Genomic DNA, 16,756 nt, shown 5'->3' with positions numbered 1-16,756 from the left:
GTAGTGTCTGGACAGCCTAATCTCTTGCTCAGCGTTGGAGACAGCTATTGTGCATTGGTCAAACAGCAGTAAAACTAGCTTGATCAATGCTTGAGTTTGTGAAACACACAAATACTATCAGTTATTCATTGTTTCTTCACAAGCCTTCACTGTTTTGAGTAAAGCCTGTGTATTAACATAATTTCTAGCAAAATTGAAATAGCCTAGAAAAGAACAAAGAAAGGAAATGTTTTCTGTAGTTTTTTTCCTTTGTGAACAAACATGCAAATGCAGGTAACAAAGATTTAATGTGTTACGAGGATGTTGTGTGAAGAGAAAATGAAGAACCTAAATGTTGGATTTGAATGTTACGTGCAAACCTTGTATCTAGCTTGGTATTTTAGAACAAATTACTTACTGGGACTAAGGGACTGAGCAGTCCACCTCCACCTCTGTTTTGAAGCCCATCTGGCCTCAGCCTTTAGGGATCCCTTGGAGCCTAAAAGCTTCAGAGAGTTTTCGACAAGGCCTATTAAGGCCACAATTTCAGTTTTGCATTGAAGATATGTTTTTAAGATAAACTTTTAATGCCTCATTCTTTCAGAATTTTGCAAATTTGCTGTAATCATTCTTGTCAAATGAGGTTGCACAGGATTTGCATATCAGTACTTCATGGCGTAGTTTGCAGTGGCTGTCCGATAGCCACCAAGTGACCCTGTCAATAGCAAAGCTCTTTGAATCAGTCGAGCCAGGAAGCCCCGTGCGTATAGATTAGTCATCATCTTTCCAAGACGAGCAGATCACTGAGTCTTCCTGTGCTTGTTGGTTTGTTCTCTACTCTCAGGCTGTCTCACTGTTGAAAGAATTCATGCTTCAAAGTGCAATTTTTTTTCTCTGATGCGGAGCATGCTTGCAAGACCATTTTCCTGTGGGCAGAGTGGTGGTGAACTTGTACTGCCTGAATAATGGTGTCAGCTCCAGGGCCTTTGAGGGCAGCAGCAGCTCTTTCCGCAGCGTGCTTCCTGGGCTAAGTGCAGTTTTGTGTGTGGTCTCAGGTCCAGCTGATAGAAGACAGCATTGCTGGCTGGCGTGGTTATAAATTCATATAAATCAGAAAACAGTGTATTTCTTCAAAAGGATAGAGCTGGCATTTTTAGACGTTGGATGAAAACAGCCCCAGAAACCTTCACCGTCTTATACCTGATCATTAAGCACCTCACTGTGGGGCCCGGCGGTAGCAGCGGCCGTCGGGGTGCGCGGCGCCTCTGAGGGGACCGGCAGGGCGGGCGCTGTGGCGGCCTTTTTCTGGACGCTCAGGCTGGTTAGCAGGCTTCTAGTACAATAAAGCCCGGGGTTTACCTCACGGACGGCTCCCGCGGCAGTCCCCGCAGGGAAGAGCCAGGCCGGCGTTGCTGCTCTCGCCGCTGGGAGCTGCCCCGCTCCTCCACAGGGGAAGTGGCATGGAGGGACGGAGCGTGAGGGGGTGTTCCTGCCGCCCGCAGGGCGCTCGACGGACTCGGCTGTGCAGCCCGAGGCGGGAAGAGGGCTCCTCTCGCGGGGAATACCCGCTCCCGAGCCTGGAGGGCAGCGATAGCGCCTTTGCCCCTCCAGGGCGCTGCGTGAGGGTGAGGGAGGACGCCACCCGCTCTCCCTCGCCTTCCCTCCGCCGCCCCGCCCAGGGCACGCAGGTGTTGGACGGGGGTGGGCTGTCCGCTTTACTATGGCGAGGGCTGCAAAGGACTCCCCGGAGCGCCCGGCGGAGGAGGAGGTAAGGGGCTGGCGAAGGGGAAAGGCGGCCGTCGTGGGGCTTGAGGAGCCCCTCGGCCACAGTCCCGGGGTGGGAGCGGGGTTGGGGTGCCGGGCGTGCGGAGCCGTCCCGCCCGCGCCCTCCTGCTCCGGCGCGCTGGTTTTTATTTTCATTGCCGGTAGGTTACGGGGGAGGGGTGGGCACTCTCGGGGGGGCTTTGGGGCAGCCTGAGCTTGCTGCTGCCGTGTTTTGTGTGGTGCTTCTGGCGCGGCGCAGCCTATCTCAGCGAGGTACTTGAAATACCTCTTAAATCCTTACCACCACCACCCTTCTCTCTCACCAAGAAGCTCCGTGTAACTCTGATATTTTCCCTCGAGTGCACTATATGATATTTACTGTCCGCTTCGGCGGCAGGAAGAAGCTCATTCGCTTTCCACTTTCTCTTCCCTCCGGGGCTGTCTCTCCGATCGAGGAGAGAGGTGCGGGCGGGAGGAGGTTCACTCTCCTCAGGAAGCCTCATCAACTCCTAACTTCCAGATGACTCTTGCGAGTATCTAATGCTCTTTAGGCTCGGTGCTTGCCGAGATAGGAGTGGAGAGGCAGATAAGAGGTGAGTGAGGACCCCCATTGCCCCGTGGCTCTTGAGGGGGCATCTGGTAAAACTGGGAAGGGCAGCTTCAAAATAAGGGGGCTGAGGTAACTTTTCACAGCGTGGTGGAGGGTGTTCAAGCCATGGAGCTCATCCGACGCTGCGGGCACATGCTGTTCTGGCTTGAATTTTTGTGTTCAGAAGGCATCTGGGTGAATTAATGGGAGAAATCTGAAGATTTTAAACAGAGATAAGCCATGTTTGGCTCACAGAGCCCCTCAGTGCTACATTGCTGGCAGCTGGAAGAATATCCTGGTTAATCACCACTGTATCCTGCCTTGTTCGTATGCCCTTTCTAGGTGTCTACACCCAAGCCTTGCGCCTGTTATTTCTTCCACTGAGGGGTGGGCTGATGTCACTAAGAAACCTGAAAACAGTCCTCAAGCTGCTTGGTATGAGGGATCTGGGATGCCACCTGTGACTATCACACTCAGGCTTTTAAGAGGCAGTTGTGTGGTCTCTCACAGAACAGAAACATTACCAGTATTAATTCTACATTGAGAGAAAAGCTGACTCAAAAGCTGCTCCTCGTTAGCTGCATTTTCATTGTTTCTCAGATAAACCTAGACTAGCATTTATCTTTGAGTCACAGGTTTTGCGCTCTCTTCTTACTGCTTTTAAATTACTTGTTGGTTCAGTTCTGGACTCGACTGATAAAGAATAGCTTAGGACAAAATGCCGCTGCTCCCTATGCCCATAATGTTCATGCAATATCTTCACAAGGTTGCAAAGAGTTGTTTTCAATGTGCTTAAATACTTTCTTTAGAAATAAGATGATCTGTTATAAACATCGTATTCAATTTCTGTTCTGTTGGGGAAGGGAAAATTTACAAGCGATGAAAAGTATGGTTTTAACTTACAAGAGAATTAAAAATAAAGGAACTACAGTGTATGAGATGCATTCATTTTCTATAACAACGTTTAAACTTACTCTTCTATTTAAGGAGCAAAATCAAATCTCTCCCCTATTAAGCCTTCTTGGTTTACCTTGAAACACAATTAACTTTGATATGATGGGGGCATGTATAAGTACAACATTGTCAAGTTAATCTAAGAACAAAAAAAGATTATAACTCCATTTGACCTTTCTTTCTCTTATCTCCCACCCCATCCTCTCATGTTTCTTCTAAAGCTGTAGAAGCAATTTGATGTTGACGTTCAACTACACCACAGGGGTCTCGAAACAAAATTTTAGTTGTAAATACTTTGTATTTTGTTCCTTATTTGACCACTGCCTACACTTTCAGATCTCTAGTGAATTTTTGGAGTACATTAAGATTACTCACAAACTTACACAGGTGAAAAAGCTTTCACTGGATTCCACAGAACTCAAGCAATTTCTGTTGCTTGAGGAAGCAATGCAGCAGGGAAATTCAGCCTTAAGAGAAAAACCCTGTTAGCTGCTCATAGCCAATGCACTGCTGTTGGTCATACTGCTCTGCACAAGTGCAATGTTATCCTTCTCAGGACAGTTTCTGGTGTCATTTATTAGCAATATCATGTAAACCCAACCAAGGGTGGGGAACTTACTCCTCTAGATCCTGTAACGGACAGCTGTCACGTGTATCTTTTCTACTCTTCATTGTAAGCCCAGGAAGTTGGAAAGAAGGAAATGCGTCAGCTTTACTGATGCAGAGATCTACCTTAATTTTTACTACTGTCTCATAGGATACTGAGGTAGAAAACGTAGTGATTACTGTATAACTTCAATATGGAGAGTCAAAATAGATTATGAGCTGCTTCTTTTGGAAAGAGACACCAGAATGTAGAGTCTGAGTGATTATTTCTTAGCAGATAGAAACTCAGGAGCATTCAATGAAATTACAAGGCAGCAGAGCTGCAATGAACGCAGTGGCCTTTCTTTTCACAGTATGTGTCCTTCATGTATAGAACTGCTGTGGTGTCTACCTATGCTATGTCTATGTCATGTATGCTATGTCTATCTGACAGCTTGTTTTATTATGAAAATAACTTTCATAAACAAAATTTAGCGAAAACTACTGCTGTGACCAAAGTATTAACTTTGCTTCAAGGTGATCTGGGAGTGTGGTCACAAAGTAGCTGAGCAGCATCCTGGGGGTGTGTGGAATCACAGTGAGACTTTTTAAAAAAAAATGTATTCAGACTGTAAATTTTCTAACCATGAAACTGATGTAAAGACAGGAGTACTGCCTACAGCCTGTAAGTTTAGATCTTGGTTGACTGTTTCTTGTACCACAACTTTAATTAGACTAATTCTTAAGAACTTAACATTCTTTGTGTTATAAAAGTATTTTGGAATCAAGTATATTATATAGAGACATTTACTTTTTCTGTGTTATCATGGCCTTAGCTATTGAAAGGACAAGGGGCGATGGTTTTAAACTGAAAGAGGGACATAAGGAAGAAATTTTTACAATGAGGATGGTGCGACGCCAGAGAAGTTGTGGATGTCCCATCCCTGGAGGCATTCAGGGTCAGGTTGGATGGGGCTCTGAGCAACCTGATGTAGTGGAAGATGTCTCTGCCCATGGCAGGGGGGTTGGACTACATGATCTTTAAAGGTCCCTTCCAACCCAAACCATTCAATGATTCTGTGACAGCTACTCGGGAAAATAAACAGGAAAGCAACATTATGGATCTAAAAGTTTTTCTCAGCTTGGTTTGGGGGTGGAATGGGATGCATAGCAGTGGTTTATGTCTCTTGATTTCAGCTGGAAGTCATCTTGCCAATGCTTGGAGATCAGAAGGGAAGGTATCAAAGGAAAATAAACTTTTAAAGTAATTTAATTTCTGGGAGGAGGGAGGTGAGGCTAGGAGAAGGGAATGATTAAAAAATAAAACTGTGATAAAGTTTAAAAGTACACAGCCCCTGGAGCAAAGCTCAAGAGGACTGTGTTGTGAGCCAAGCAAACAAGATTCTATAGACCCCACAAGTCTAGTAAAGCTCACCTTTAATAGGACTTAGGTATGAAAAATTGAGAGTTACTTTGTAGAGAAAATATGTATATAGTCTGGTTTTTGTGTTTAAAATCTCTTATCAAATTAAATAGTATATTGTTCTGATGAAGTGTGTTTTGTGACTGTTTACCACTCTTTTTTTTTTTTTTCCTGGAAAGAAGAAAATTGCCAATACGGAGTACAAGTGAGGCTTGCTGTGGCAAAACCATTTTGCAGCTTGTGCCCTGACACTGACTACTTTACTTGGGTGTGGTAACAGGATGCCACCCCGTCTTTCTCTGTGGAAAAACAAAAAGGAAAGAGTCCTGATACTCGTGCTTGCTTGTTCACGCCCACTCAGATAAATCAGCTCAAAAGAAAATGATTAGATGATGAAAGGCTCTGTTTAGAAGTCTAAAACTTATCAAAACTCTGTTAGGTAGTAAAGATGATGGTACTTAGTAAATTTAAAACTGTGCAGAAATTAGGTAATGTATCAGAATATTATCATTGTGGTGGATCTCATTACCATATCTCTGTTTTTATCCTGATCTAATGTGAGAATTAAGGGCTTGTGTAGTCAGTTCAGAGAGAGGGCAGACCCAGGATTAATATTGCTGCTCCTCTTCCTGTTTTCTGGTTCCTGCTGACAGCCATCTTCAGAGAGGGATTGAAAGCCTAAAAGCCTAAATTCAGGTGGGATATGTTGTCCCTTTGAAAGGAATACAAGATTAATGAAGAGTCATTTTCTTCCTGTATTTTGAATTTTATGGCATCAAATTAAGTCTTAAGATTTTTTTTAAAGGCTTTCTAGTGTTCTGGAACTTCTACTATTGGAAAACTGAGTGTTCTTTATTAGAATTTCTATTAGACTCTGTGCATTTTTTGTCTTTTAATTACTGTTATGAATCCTTATTTTCAGCTTTTATCTTACTCTTATTTGGCAATTCTATTAGAGAATGTTCTTGGATGCTTACAGTACTTTTCAAACATCAAAAGGCAAATGAGAGAGCACAGGTTTGCGAAATTTTTTAAACACACCTAGAGTGACTTAAGAGTCCTTCCTAAAGAGGACTTGGGCCCCAAAATCACTTTCCCTATTATGCCAACTTTCACAAAAGATACAGAAAAGTCAAGTCAGAAGGAAGATGTACAAAGTCAAGTGACTTTGCCAGTGTCACAGCAGCATTTTGTGACAAAGTAAGGAAGGAACGAAGCACAAATGTTTGAGCTCTATTCGGTCTGCATTTGACTGTGGAACTTTCCTTCTATGAATGTTGTCTAATTGCTATGGTATGAGAGTTTATATCAATTATTATGGTCTGAAAGATTAATATAATAAATTATTTTTTTAAAAAGTAAAAAAGTTTTCAACCTTTACAAAAATCTGAATTAAACATTCAAAGACAAAACTAAGCTCAGAAAATAGTGTAACAGTATGTGCGCTTCTTTGCTGCTTTTTGCTTGTTTGTAGACTTGTTCCTTTATAATAGCTTGCGGGAAGAAGGTAGGTAAGCCTAGATTCCCTTGTAGGAACACTGTAATCTGTTTTTAGGGGCTGAAATAAGGAACAAAACCATTAAAAATCAAAGCAATGAGCATCCAAATGCCTGTTGATGATAGGGGTTGAGGGCATATGGATTTATTAGTGGAATACCTGTGAAGCGAATACCTGAATCTGATGTTAACCTTGGACTTTAACCTTATGAATTCTGTAGCTTTTAACTCATGTACCTTGTTTTTCTCATCGTTTGTTCTGCTTCATCCTGAACAGGAATACAGGCTCTCGATTTGCAGCAAAATATGCTATGCCATAGGAGGTGCCCCAAATCAAGTGGCAGGGAGTGCTGCTGCTTTCTTCCTGCAGATCTACCTGCTAGATATAGCCCATGTAAGTAGTACAAGAAACCATTACAGAGTGTAGACTTACCTCAACTCTGATGTTGTCAAAAATGTCCCTGGAATACTAAAAGGTGAATCAGCTAATAAAGCTTTTAAATTGTCTTGTTATCGTTGCCTCTAGCTGTTCAGCATCCTGGAAACTGCACAAGCTTCTCCAGAAATTTTTTTTTTTTCTTTTTTCACTAGTTTCCTTTCTGTCTTGAAATGGCCATTGTTTGCTTTTAGTTTGGGATCATTAGTAGAGCTTTAGGCACTATAGAGCTCACACACTTGCAGACAGAAGAAAAAGCAATTCTCTGTGTCAAGAGTCATAGTGTAAGTTATGAGACATTCGAAACATTAATAGGACCGTGTTGAGGTTGTGAAGTTTTGTTCATTTGGTTTAGTTAAAAATCAGTGTAGTTGCATCCAGTAGTCAACATAATTCCACATAAATTTTATTTGGTTTGTCTAGGATAATTTATTTGCAAAGAAAGCCGAGTTATCCTTCCTGAAGGTTCTTTGCTTCCAGTCTGTGGCTTTCTGGTGCAGAAGCAAACCTGGTAAAACAAACAGTAGGAGTCATCCCATTCATCTGACTTTCAGCTGCTCCAGCTAGATTTCAGGACAGCAGAGAAACAAAGAAAATCAATCCATAAGCATTTTTTACTGTTTTGGGTTGTTTTGTATGTCTGCGTGGTAAGTAGGTGGGACAGATTAAGTATTATAGCATAGAAAAAAGGATTTTAGGGAGATGAGGCCAAATTGCAGGCACTGTGAGAAGAGCTTACATGAGTGGCTTTCAGCATTGATGACTTTTTATTTGCTGGAAAGAACAAGAGATTCTGGATGAGATATTGTTACCCATTTGCTGTTAAAGATGTAGAAAGACAGGATATCATGACTGGGGGAGTGGAGGTGTCCAAAAGATTGGGTTTATGGTTTTCCTGTAAAAGTCTGATATCAGAAACTGAGGTGTGATTTACTTGATAAAATTGGCAACACAATAAGACTGGCATGTAAAACTGAGGTCTTGAGTGTCTTGTTGAGGTCAAAGTCACAAGATCTAGAAAAGGGGCCAGTTCTGGACAGCAGTGACAAAGGTGGCAAGTGGATGGTGTGGAGTCTGAGGAGTTGGAGGTGGAACAGGTAACTTGGAGATGCAGCAGGGAGGTGGATGCAGCTCTGGCTACAGTTGTTTCACACTTACATCAAGGATGGCAATACAAGCCATTGGAGATGATGAAGCATGAACTGAATGAGAAAGACACTAATACAAGTTTCCCAGGGTGCTTATAAATATGGCAATTTCCTGACCTTCTGCTTATCACAGAAAGTGAAAATTATTGAAGCTGGGGACTGTTTATTTCTTTATCTGTTTGTGTACAGTGTCCAGAAAGCTGGGGTCCCATTCCTGCATCTTTGGGCACTACCTAAATAAATGACATAATAATAATAATTTTGTTAACAAGCTCCTACTGAAACCCAATAATTTTGCTTAATGTTTGTAATGACACTCTTACTACTTCATTAAGGGGCTTAATTATTTGTTCCTCAATGGTTTAGTTTGTTCTCTGAAGTAATCCTGCAGGGACAGGATTTATTTCAAGGCCTGATAAACAGCTCTGAAATCCTGTGTTTTTTTCCACACATTTTCAGGGGAGAGCATGTAATTTTATAGTCACTACCTGGATTTAATTCTTGCCCACTTAGAGGGCAGAAATGTTCTAGCCCTTTGAGAGATTGGGAAACTCACTAGGTGTAATCTTTCTTACATAATCTGGATCCTTTCTAAGAAAATTACATTTGTATTCACTTTTTGTAGCTTACAGTTTTTCCTTTTGAATTCCATATTCCACCTAAATTACCTGTATAAACTACAGACATATAAATGTAACTCCAAACCACCACAAATTACTAGAAAATACCAAAACCTCTGATAATAGGTTCCTGGTCTTTATTCCTTTTGAGATGGGTGAATTTAGCATATTTTATCTTGTATTTTATTGACACTGAGAAGTTTATGGCATTGGTGCTGACAGACACTGTCTAGATTGAGGAGTTAAGAAAATGCAGCCAAGGAATGTATAAGCCCCTACCGATGATGAAGACAGGATGACTATGCAGGCTCCACTCCTAACATATGAGAGGTTTAAATTTTCCTCAAGGCTTTCTTCCACTTCTGTTTATGTAGTATCCACTTCCTTTCTGTCTATTCACATTATCTGAACAAAATACCAATGCGAAACCCACCTAATTTGAAATTTTCTGTCTCTGTGTCCCTCATCACTGCGGTATTTCAACCCCTTTATCTTTGACTGCTGTTTTGTTCTTGTTTTCGCTGACCTGTCTCTTGAGAAGCAGTAGTGACCTGTGAGCAGTTCCAGTGCAGCCCCAGTGGCAAGTCTTCCTCAGGGCTGGTGGGTTTCTTGCCACCCTAGCTGTGGGAGGGTACAAGTCAGCGAAGGTGGATGAGGTGAACATCATCAAACTGCTGTGGGACACAGCCCAATGCTCATCCCAGCCTTGTCCTACAGTGCAGCAACAGGACGCTTGGAGAGCCAGTCGTTACCTGCTGGAGACTACCATTCCCAATCCTTCCCTGTTCATAAGCTTTCTAGGGTGGAGTAAGTGTCTTGCAGCTGGTCGTGTCCAGAAGATTGGCTGCCCCTGCAATTTCACCTAATTTGGGCTAAAATTTAACAGGTGTGACTACAGAAGTGCATAGCATCTGCCTTTTACAAAGGTCGTCCAGGACATCTCAGAGATTATTGCTTCTTTCTTTCACTTCTGAGGGAATACCTACAGCAAACTCTGCAGGCAGGGGACCTGCACCAGCTGGAAGCCCTGTGATGCTGCCTAGGAGGCAGTAAGCTCTGCAGAAAAGCAGGGGATACTAGCTCAAGCTTGGTGTTGTATCAGCGGCCTCCGCCAGGCTTCCCGCTGGGTTGGAGCACTGATAGCATGAAGCAGCATATAGGTGAAGGGGTTTTGTCTGCAGTCGCTGTTTAAGCCCCATAGGCTCTTTCAGCAGTCTCTCGCTCTCTCTTTCTCCCCCCACCTTTTTTAATCATTGTGTGATAAGAATTCCTAAGCTCTCCACAGATATATGTGAAAAATAACTACATTGCCTGGGATAAACTGTAATTCTATATAGGCACTTAAGTATGGTCCTCCTGGGTTAACTTCAAAGGTTTTTCTACTTGGCCATTTTATTCTTACATAATCTGTGAACATTTTTCAAGTGAGATTTGTTGGATGTGTGCTGGCAACTTTGATTTGGACAGATGTGCCTTATGCAGTTCAGTTGTCACAGTTCAGTTCTGAGTGGATAAAATCTGCTATGCTACAACCTCTTCCACAGCCACATGCCACCAGTTGGCAGCCTTGTTGGTAATCTCAGGAGATGAAAAAACATGAATGCATGTAAACAGCTCCCTCTACTTTTTTCTAGATCAGGTCAAGATAAAGATATGGGGAAATGGGGCTGTGTGGGGAACAAAGTGAGGGGATAATTACAGAGGGACTCTGTCAGGTTTTATGACTAAAACAAGGACTTTAGTCTACTATTTGACTATCTGAGTCATTTTCCTAGTTCTAAACACATTCATAATCTATCCTTCCTTGCACTTTTCCCCTCTAATCGCTTCTTGCGTGGTGCCTGTCTCAATGTCTCATTTGTTTGCTATGGGTAACCAATAGTAATTTCTATGACAGCAGCAGACGTTTTGTAAATGAACTAGCATTATTCTTTAAAACACTGAGGTTTTTTTCTGGGAAGTTGCTTTATGCTGTTTCATTGTATTGTGAAACAATGGCTCTTGTTTACAGTATTCTGTCTGTACTTTCAGATTACTCCGTTTCATGCCTCTTTGGTGCTGTTCATTGGCAAAGCTTCAGGTGCAGTTACTGATCCTGTTGCTGGGTTTTTTATTAGCAAAAGTAGATGGACAAAAATTGGCCGGCTCATGCCTTGGTAAGCATAAATGTGTACATATATTTGCATATATATATATGAATATTGTATGTGTGTGTGTATGTTGTGATCATACAGTCACCTCATTGAATTAGACTCATTTTTCTTTGCCTGTTTCCCAGACAACAGTGATTGTATTCATTCTACATGTATAAAATCAAAAAGAAAAATTGTCATGTCATCTATTTCCCTTTAACTTGTTCACCCATGAAAACATAGAAGAGACTTTCTACCACTGGAGACACAAACAAATAAAGCCAAGACACTGCATTGTTAACAAAACTGGAAGCTCGGATCTAAAACTTTCTTGAATCTGTGGTTGAATTTTCATCTTCGTCTAGATTCCTTTAGTTTGGCTTCACTCCTCCACAAAGTTGGAACTCTTTTCTACTTGTGTCCTAGTGTGCCTTCACTTCTCACATCAGCCTTTCAGGAGCTTTGTTAACTTTAATTCTGTAGGCCTTTCAATTCAGTAAAGGATGTGTGCATGCGTGTGGAACAGATGTGACACCATGGCATTGAAGGGCTCAGCAACCAGCACTGCCCTGACACTCCGTTACATTCTTCCTTACAGCAGTCATTCTGGTCCTGCTTCTCTTACATCCCTGTAATCAAAATACTTAATTAAAAAATCACTATGACTTTTATAATGAATGAGATGCTGTAAGATTTTGATCAGCATTTCTAAAAGGACAGTGTGATATTTCACTGTGACACACTTATCCCTTATGTGCGCTCTAGCTAGTAACACGTGCTGTCCATGTGCTATAAGGAGAGGTTAAAAGAATGAATGTTACTCGTATAGGAAGGAGATTGACAGGTGTGAAGCAAGAAAATTGGAAAGGATTGGTCCATGTTAGAGGAGCCCAAGCTCGTCTATGCCACAGAGCATTTCTTTGTTGGGGTTTTTATAATTTGGAAGTCAAGGGGAGACTGAGTAGTTTGTGAAATAGGGAGTCTTTCATCACTGCTCTATCTCAGGCATTATAAGGATGTATTGTAAAATATTTTGAATTAATTATGAATTTTGAATTAATATAACCCCCAAACTTGATTCACAACAAAAATCTAAGAGTAAATGTAGTACCCTGAGCAAAGAAATTGAATTTTCATGGAAAATAAGCCCAGTTTTTTAGCTGGTGGTTGTCTTGCTGTCATCTGGTTTTAGGGCTACAGAAACTTGTCCATGGGCAGCTTATATCTGACAAAGAATAGAAGGCAAGTACATGTTGGAAGAAGGCTGAGATCAGCTGCTCTTGGCCCCAGCAGGAACAGGGCCTTCAGGTCAAAGTTAAGCTTTTTGTCATGAGCCCTATGGGGGAGGAGCTTGTGGCTGTTTCTCTTTTCAGGATTTGGTTTGTGGCCAGGTAAATTGAGTCCTTTTTAATGAGCACTGAATTAACTAAGTAACAAAGTTATGCAAAAAGAAAGTAATGACATTTTTATACAAATGCCATTAGATGTATTCTGATGCCTTTTTTTTTTTCAGTTCCCTGAAAATACTGGAAATATGTGTGTTTAGCGTTAGTGTTAAATCGATGTTAGAATAACTCCCATCCTAGCACAAGCATGAATTTATCAGCCCTTTGCACTGTAAACCAACTACTGTACAACTTGCATTTCTAACAGGAAAAGTGTTTATCTAACCCAGCCTTTAATATGCGTTCATCAAATAGCTGCTTTCTTTCCAGAAGGATTTTGTCTGTTTTTTTGGTAATGGTAATTTTTTTTCCACTGGAATATTGTTCCTACACTTTGGAGGTCAGACCATATTTATACAAAGCAACAAATGGGTCTTCCATTAGCTTAAAAATATTTCAGTATTTTGAAATTATTCAGACTTCTTAAGTATCTAGTGTGAAGCAATAGAATTGGCTCAGTCAGAAAAGCTTGCCAGCAAGCAAGAACATTAGTAAAGAAGGTGAACATTTAACTATAGCTTAATGCTGTACTCAATATAATAAGAAGTCATCAATCACTATTGATCTCTTTTATGTAATGTGTTTAAAAGGCATAAGCAGACATCGACTTGAAATACACAAACCTGGTCAAATGTTTTGTCAAAGGAGATAATAGTAGACAATAAGGTATTCAGCAACTTCAGCAAGGCTCTGAAAACTCACTGACATTAATAAGGAAAGGAAAACGTGGAAAAAAGGATGGAAGGGGGGAAGAATACTAAGAGGGTTATTGCTGAAAAGTTGCATGAAAAATTGGCTATGAAAATATTTTACTGTGGTGACTGTCTGGACACCAGTCTGGAAGATCTCACACTTTTGGTAGATTCCCTGACATGTGTTAGGATTTTACCCTTATTTGTGTTTTCCATTGCTGACCAGCTGTGGATGAACTGTGGCCTGGGGACTGAAGGGACAGAGAATACCAGAACCTGGCATTTTTCTTGTAAATGCTCAGCTCCCAGTGATGCTGTCCATCCCAAAGAGCAGTGTGGGAAAGCCATTGTTTTACTAAACTATTTACCCACATTACTCTTTTGTATTCCAGATTTTCAGTTCATGATTGCAAAATAATCAGCTGACCCTAAATGTCAGTAGTGCTGTTGTGAGGGGATTAATCTGTTTTCTCTTTTACGTGTTTGGATATTTTTTGTTGGGATCTTGGTCATCTAATTACATTGTTTAATGTCTGATTTATAAGAATACAGGAGAGCCCTGATGCTGCTGCAGCTCAGACGTTTAGGAAATAATAGCATCTGACCACTTCTTCCATATCATGGAGTTTGACAAGTGGTGTTTGTCTGAACTAATTTTTAGAATAATTTAATTAATTGCTGGTTAATGGCAATGTCTGGAATTTAAGTTTCTGTGGTTCTTTTTTTTAAGCCACCTTCCTCACCAGAAGATGATCCTTTTGTGTTTGAAGTGATTAGGAGTTTTGCTGTTGAGTTAAATGGAGCAAATTATCATATACCCAAGTAGATATGGACTGTAGGAACTTTTGCAGTGGGCCGTCTGTTATCTTTTATGCTGTTTTCAGCATTTTTAAGTGTATCAATGTATTTGCACTTGCTTGAAGTAGCAATGAAGAGGCTAAGTTGAGAGGAAAACTGAAGGCATTCAAATTGGAAGAGGGAATCCTTGGTAACAAGTAGGCTCATAAAAATTGCTGAAGTATGCGAAGACATGTGACAATAGAGCTTAGTTTTCAGTGGTTCTTTCTAATAAATGTGTAGTCTGAGACATGTACTAAGGAAGGGCAATATAGGTATGCTGTTACAGTGCATGTGCAAGGAAATTGTGTCTGTTCTGAGTGGGATAGTAACTTAAGTATAGTCCTTTTCCTTCAGATTTGCTGGGCTTTTTCCATTTTATGGAAGTACTTGTATACATTTTATATTAATCTGTGTATTTAACGCATGCTAACTTTTAATACTTAATATTGTAGTTAGAAAAACTGCACATAAAATAAATTGCATTATACTGATTATTAGCAGGAAAATTTAATGTGCTTTGCTATCATTATGTTGAGATTGTTGACATGTGTTAATCTTCTTTGCAGGATGCTGGCATGTACACCCTTCACAGTAGTGTCCTATTTTTTTATGTGGTACATGCCTCCTTTTGTATTGGGAAGAGTTGCATGGTACCTGACTTTCTACTGCCTTTTCCAAGCACTGACCACAGTAAGTAGATTACAGGTCATGATGTTCTCAGCAGTAACTTGCTTGTTTTCTGCCTATGTTAATGCATTCAGATTTAGTAAACTGAGATTTACCAAAACTTTACATTTGATTTCAAATTCTAGTGAGTTTAAGGGATAGGCAGATGTCCCTTTATCAAATTCTCTGCTGGTTGATGGTTTCTGCTGATGCTTTCTCTGGCAAATGACCTGCTAATTCAGACAGATTACCTCCAGTCACTTTCATTGGCATTGCCCTAGATACTCAACTCATTCTTGTATAGATCCACAGAGACATTCAGATTCCTAATTCCAGTTAGACACCTAACTTCTCATAACTTCTATATTCAGGAGCAGATTAGGAGACCAAGCAGGTTTGTGGCTCTAGTCCTGGGTGTTTTGACTCAAGCTAGAAGGCAATGAAAAGTCAGGGTACCAGAGCTGAAATAGCACTGATAGTAGTCATCGTGATATTTATGCCTGGACAGAAGAGTTTGAGCACATGAATTTTTTAATACAGACCAGAACTTGCAATATTTATGCAGAAACCATAATTTCAGTGGATCCCAAAGAACTTCTCTGACACGTTCCATACTGTACATGTAGGGGTTGCATCACCCCGTTTTGCCTTGTAGCCAATATCAAGGTGAAACAAGGTATCTTCCCTGCAAAGCAGTATCACATAGCAGGTTAGGATTGGAAGTGAGACAGCTGCATTGCAATTTGGCAGGGTGTATCCTGGCTGATTGGATTTCACTGGATCACGTTTTGTAAAAGTGGTTCCCAGACATTTAAAATGTTTGTATTTCTTGTTTGGCTTTGGCTTTTCTCCTGTTTACAGATCTGTTGGACCTGGGAATTCTGTATTCTGGTGTTAAGTTGGAATGTTTCCCTAGGTCGTTTGTTTCCTCTGGAGAAAGGTGGTCCAGAAGACATTCATAATGGTTTAAAATAATTTTCTTCCCTCTCTGTTTTGAAGAAATAACACAGATTTTCCATGGCAGAGCTTTGAAAGCGGGTACACTTGCCATGTTTGCTGGAGGTGAACAGAAATGCATTTTGTATGAACAGAGTAGGACACAGATTGTAAGACTTAGTTTGCCTGGCTACAGATCTCTGTGGTGGTGGAAACACCACAGAGAACTTGATTGTTCAGGCAGGTTCATGTCCCACTTCCACCTCACAATATTCTGAGAGTTTGGCCTGTGTGTTGTTCCAAGATTTTAGAAGTGATTTTTATTTTAGTTCAACACTGTGAGGACAGGGTCCCACTCACATTACCATCCAAAAGGTGAAGCCTTTAATGTTCAATAGTTATTTTCAGTGAAGTACTACTGGAGATAAGGCCTCTCCTGCAGTAAAATTGGGGCTCATTTACCCAGCATTGCAATAAATATTACCAGTGCATTGTTTCCACCAAGATTTTACAGCAAGGTAACAACTGTGTGCTAGATACAGTGCTGTAAAAACAAACAAGCAACGCTTCTCATCTACCTTTTTGTCAGTGCATGGACATAGCAATTGGGTGTTTCAACCTATTCTTAAATTAAGGAGTGTGTGGCAAAATGGTGCTGAAGACAAGGTAGTTTTCACAGTTATCTCCTGGAATTACATAGTGAGACAGTTATTTGAAATATTTTGGAGATTTATACAGTCTTCTGGCTTGAATAAAGTGGAAAATTGTATTGTCTTCATTATGGCTTTGCTTCCTGTTAGTTAGCTCAAGCTAGGAACATGATAGTCTCCTAGTGCAAAGAAAACTAGATGCTTTATAGCCTAGCTATGAAGAATGTTTTCCCAAGGAAGCTGAAGGAGCACAGCATTAAGGTAAAGTCTCTTGGTAATTTATTATTTGTATTATGAAAGATACTTTTTTCCTCTTATATGCTTTACAAATCAGAAAGAAAAGCCAGGTCTTTGTGCTAAAAAATACAATGTTCTAAATAAGTGAATTCCAAGCTCACAT

At 40.9% G+C, this 16,756-nt stretch overlaps 1 protein-coding gene across 1 annotated transcript in view; it reads left to right on the top strand.

Annotated features, from left to right (window-relative positions):
* Positions 1 to 1,469: 1,469 nt before the first annotated feature.
* Positions 1,470 to 16,756, top strand: part of MFSD2B (MFSD2 lysolipid transporter B, sphingolipid) — a 40,242-nt gene continuing 24,955 nt past the window's right edge. The window contains exons 1-4 of the mRNA XM_072858422.1: positions 1,470 to 1,747; positions 7,069 to 7,185; positions 11,027 to 11,151; positions 14,671 to 14,794. Coding sequence (XP_072714523.1) covers positions 1,700 to 1,747; positions 7,069 to 7,185; positions 11,027 to 11,151; positions 14,671 to 14,794 — 414 coding nt within the window. The 5' untranslated portion in view covers positions 1,470 to 1,699. The remainder of the gene's footprint in view (positions 1,748 to 7,068; positions 7,186 to 11,026; positions 11,152 to 14,670; positions 14,795 to 16,756) is intronic.

Source organism: Ciconia boyciana, chromosome 3, assembly GCF_034638445.1.
Source record: "Ciconia boyciana chromosome 3, ASM3463844v1, whole genome shotgun sequence".
Lineage (NCBI taxonomy): Eukaryota > Metazoa > Chordata > Aves > Ciconiiformes > Ciconiidae > Ciconia > Ciconia boyciana.
This window is presented reverse-complemented; position numbering and strand designations above follow the sequence as displayed.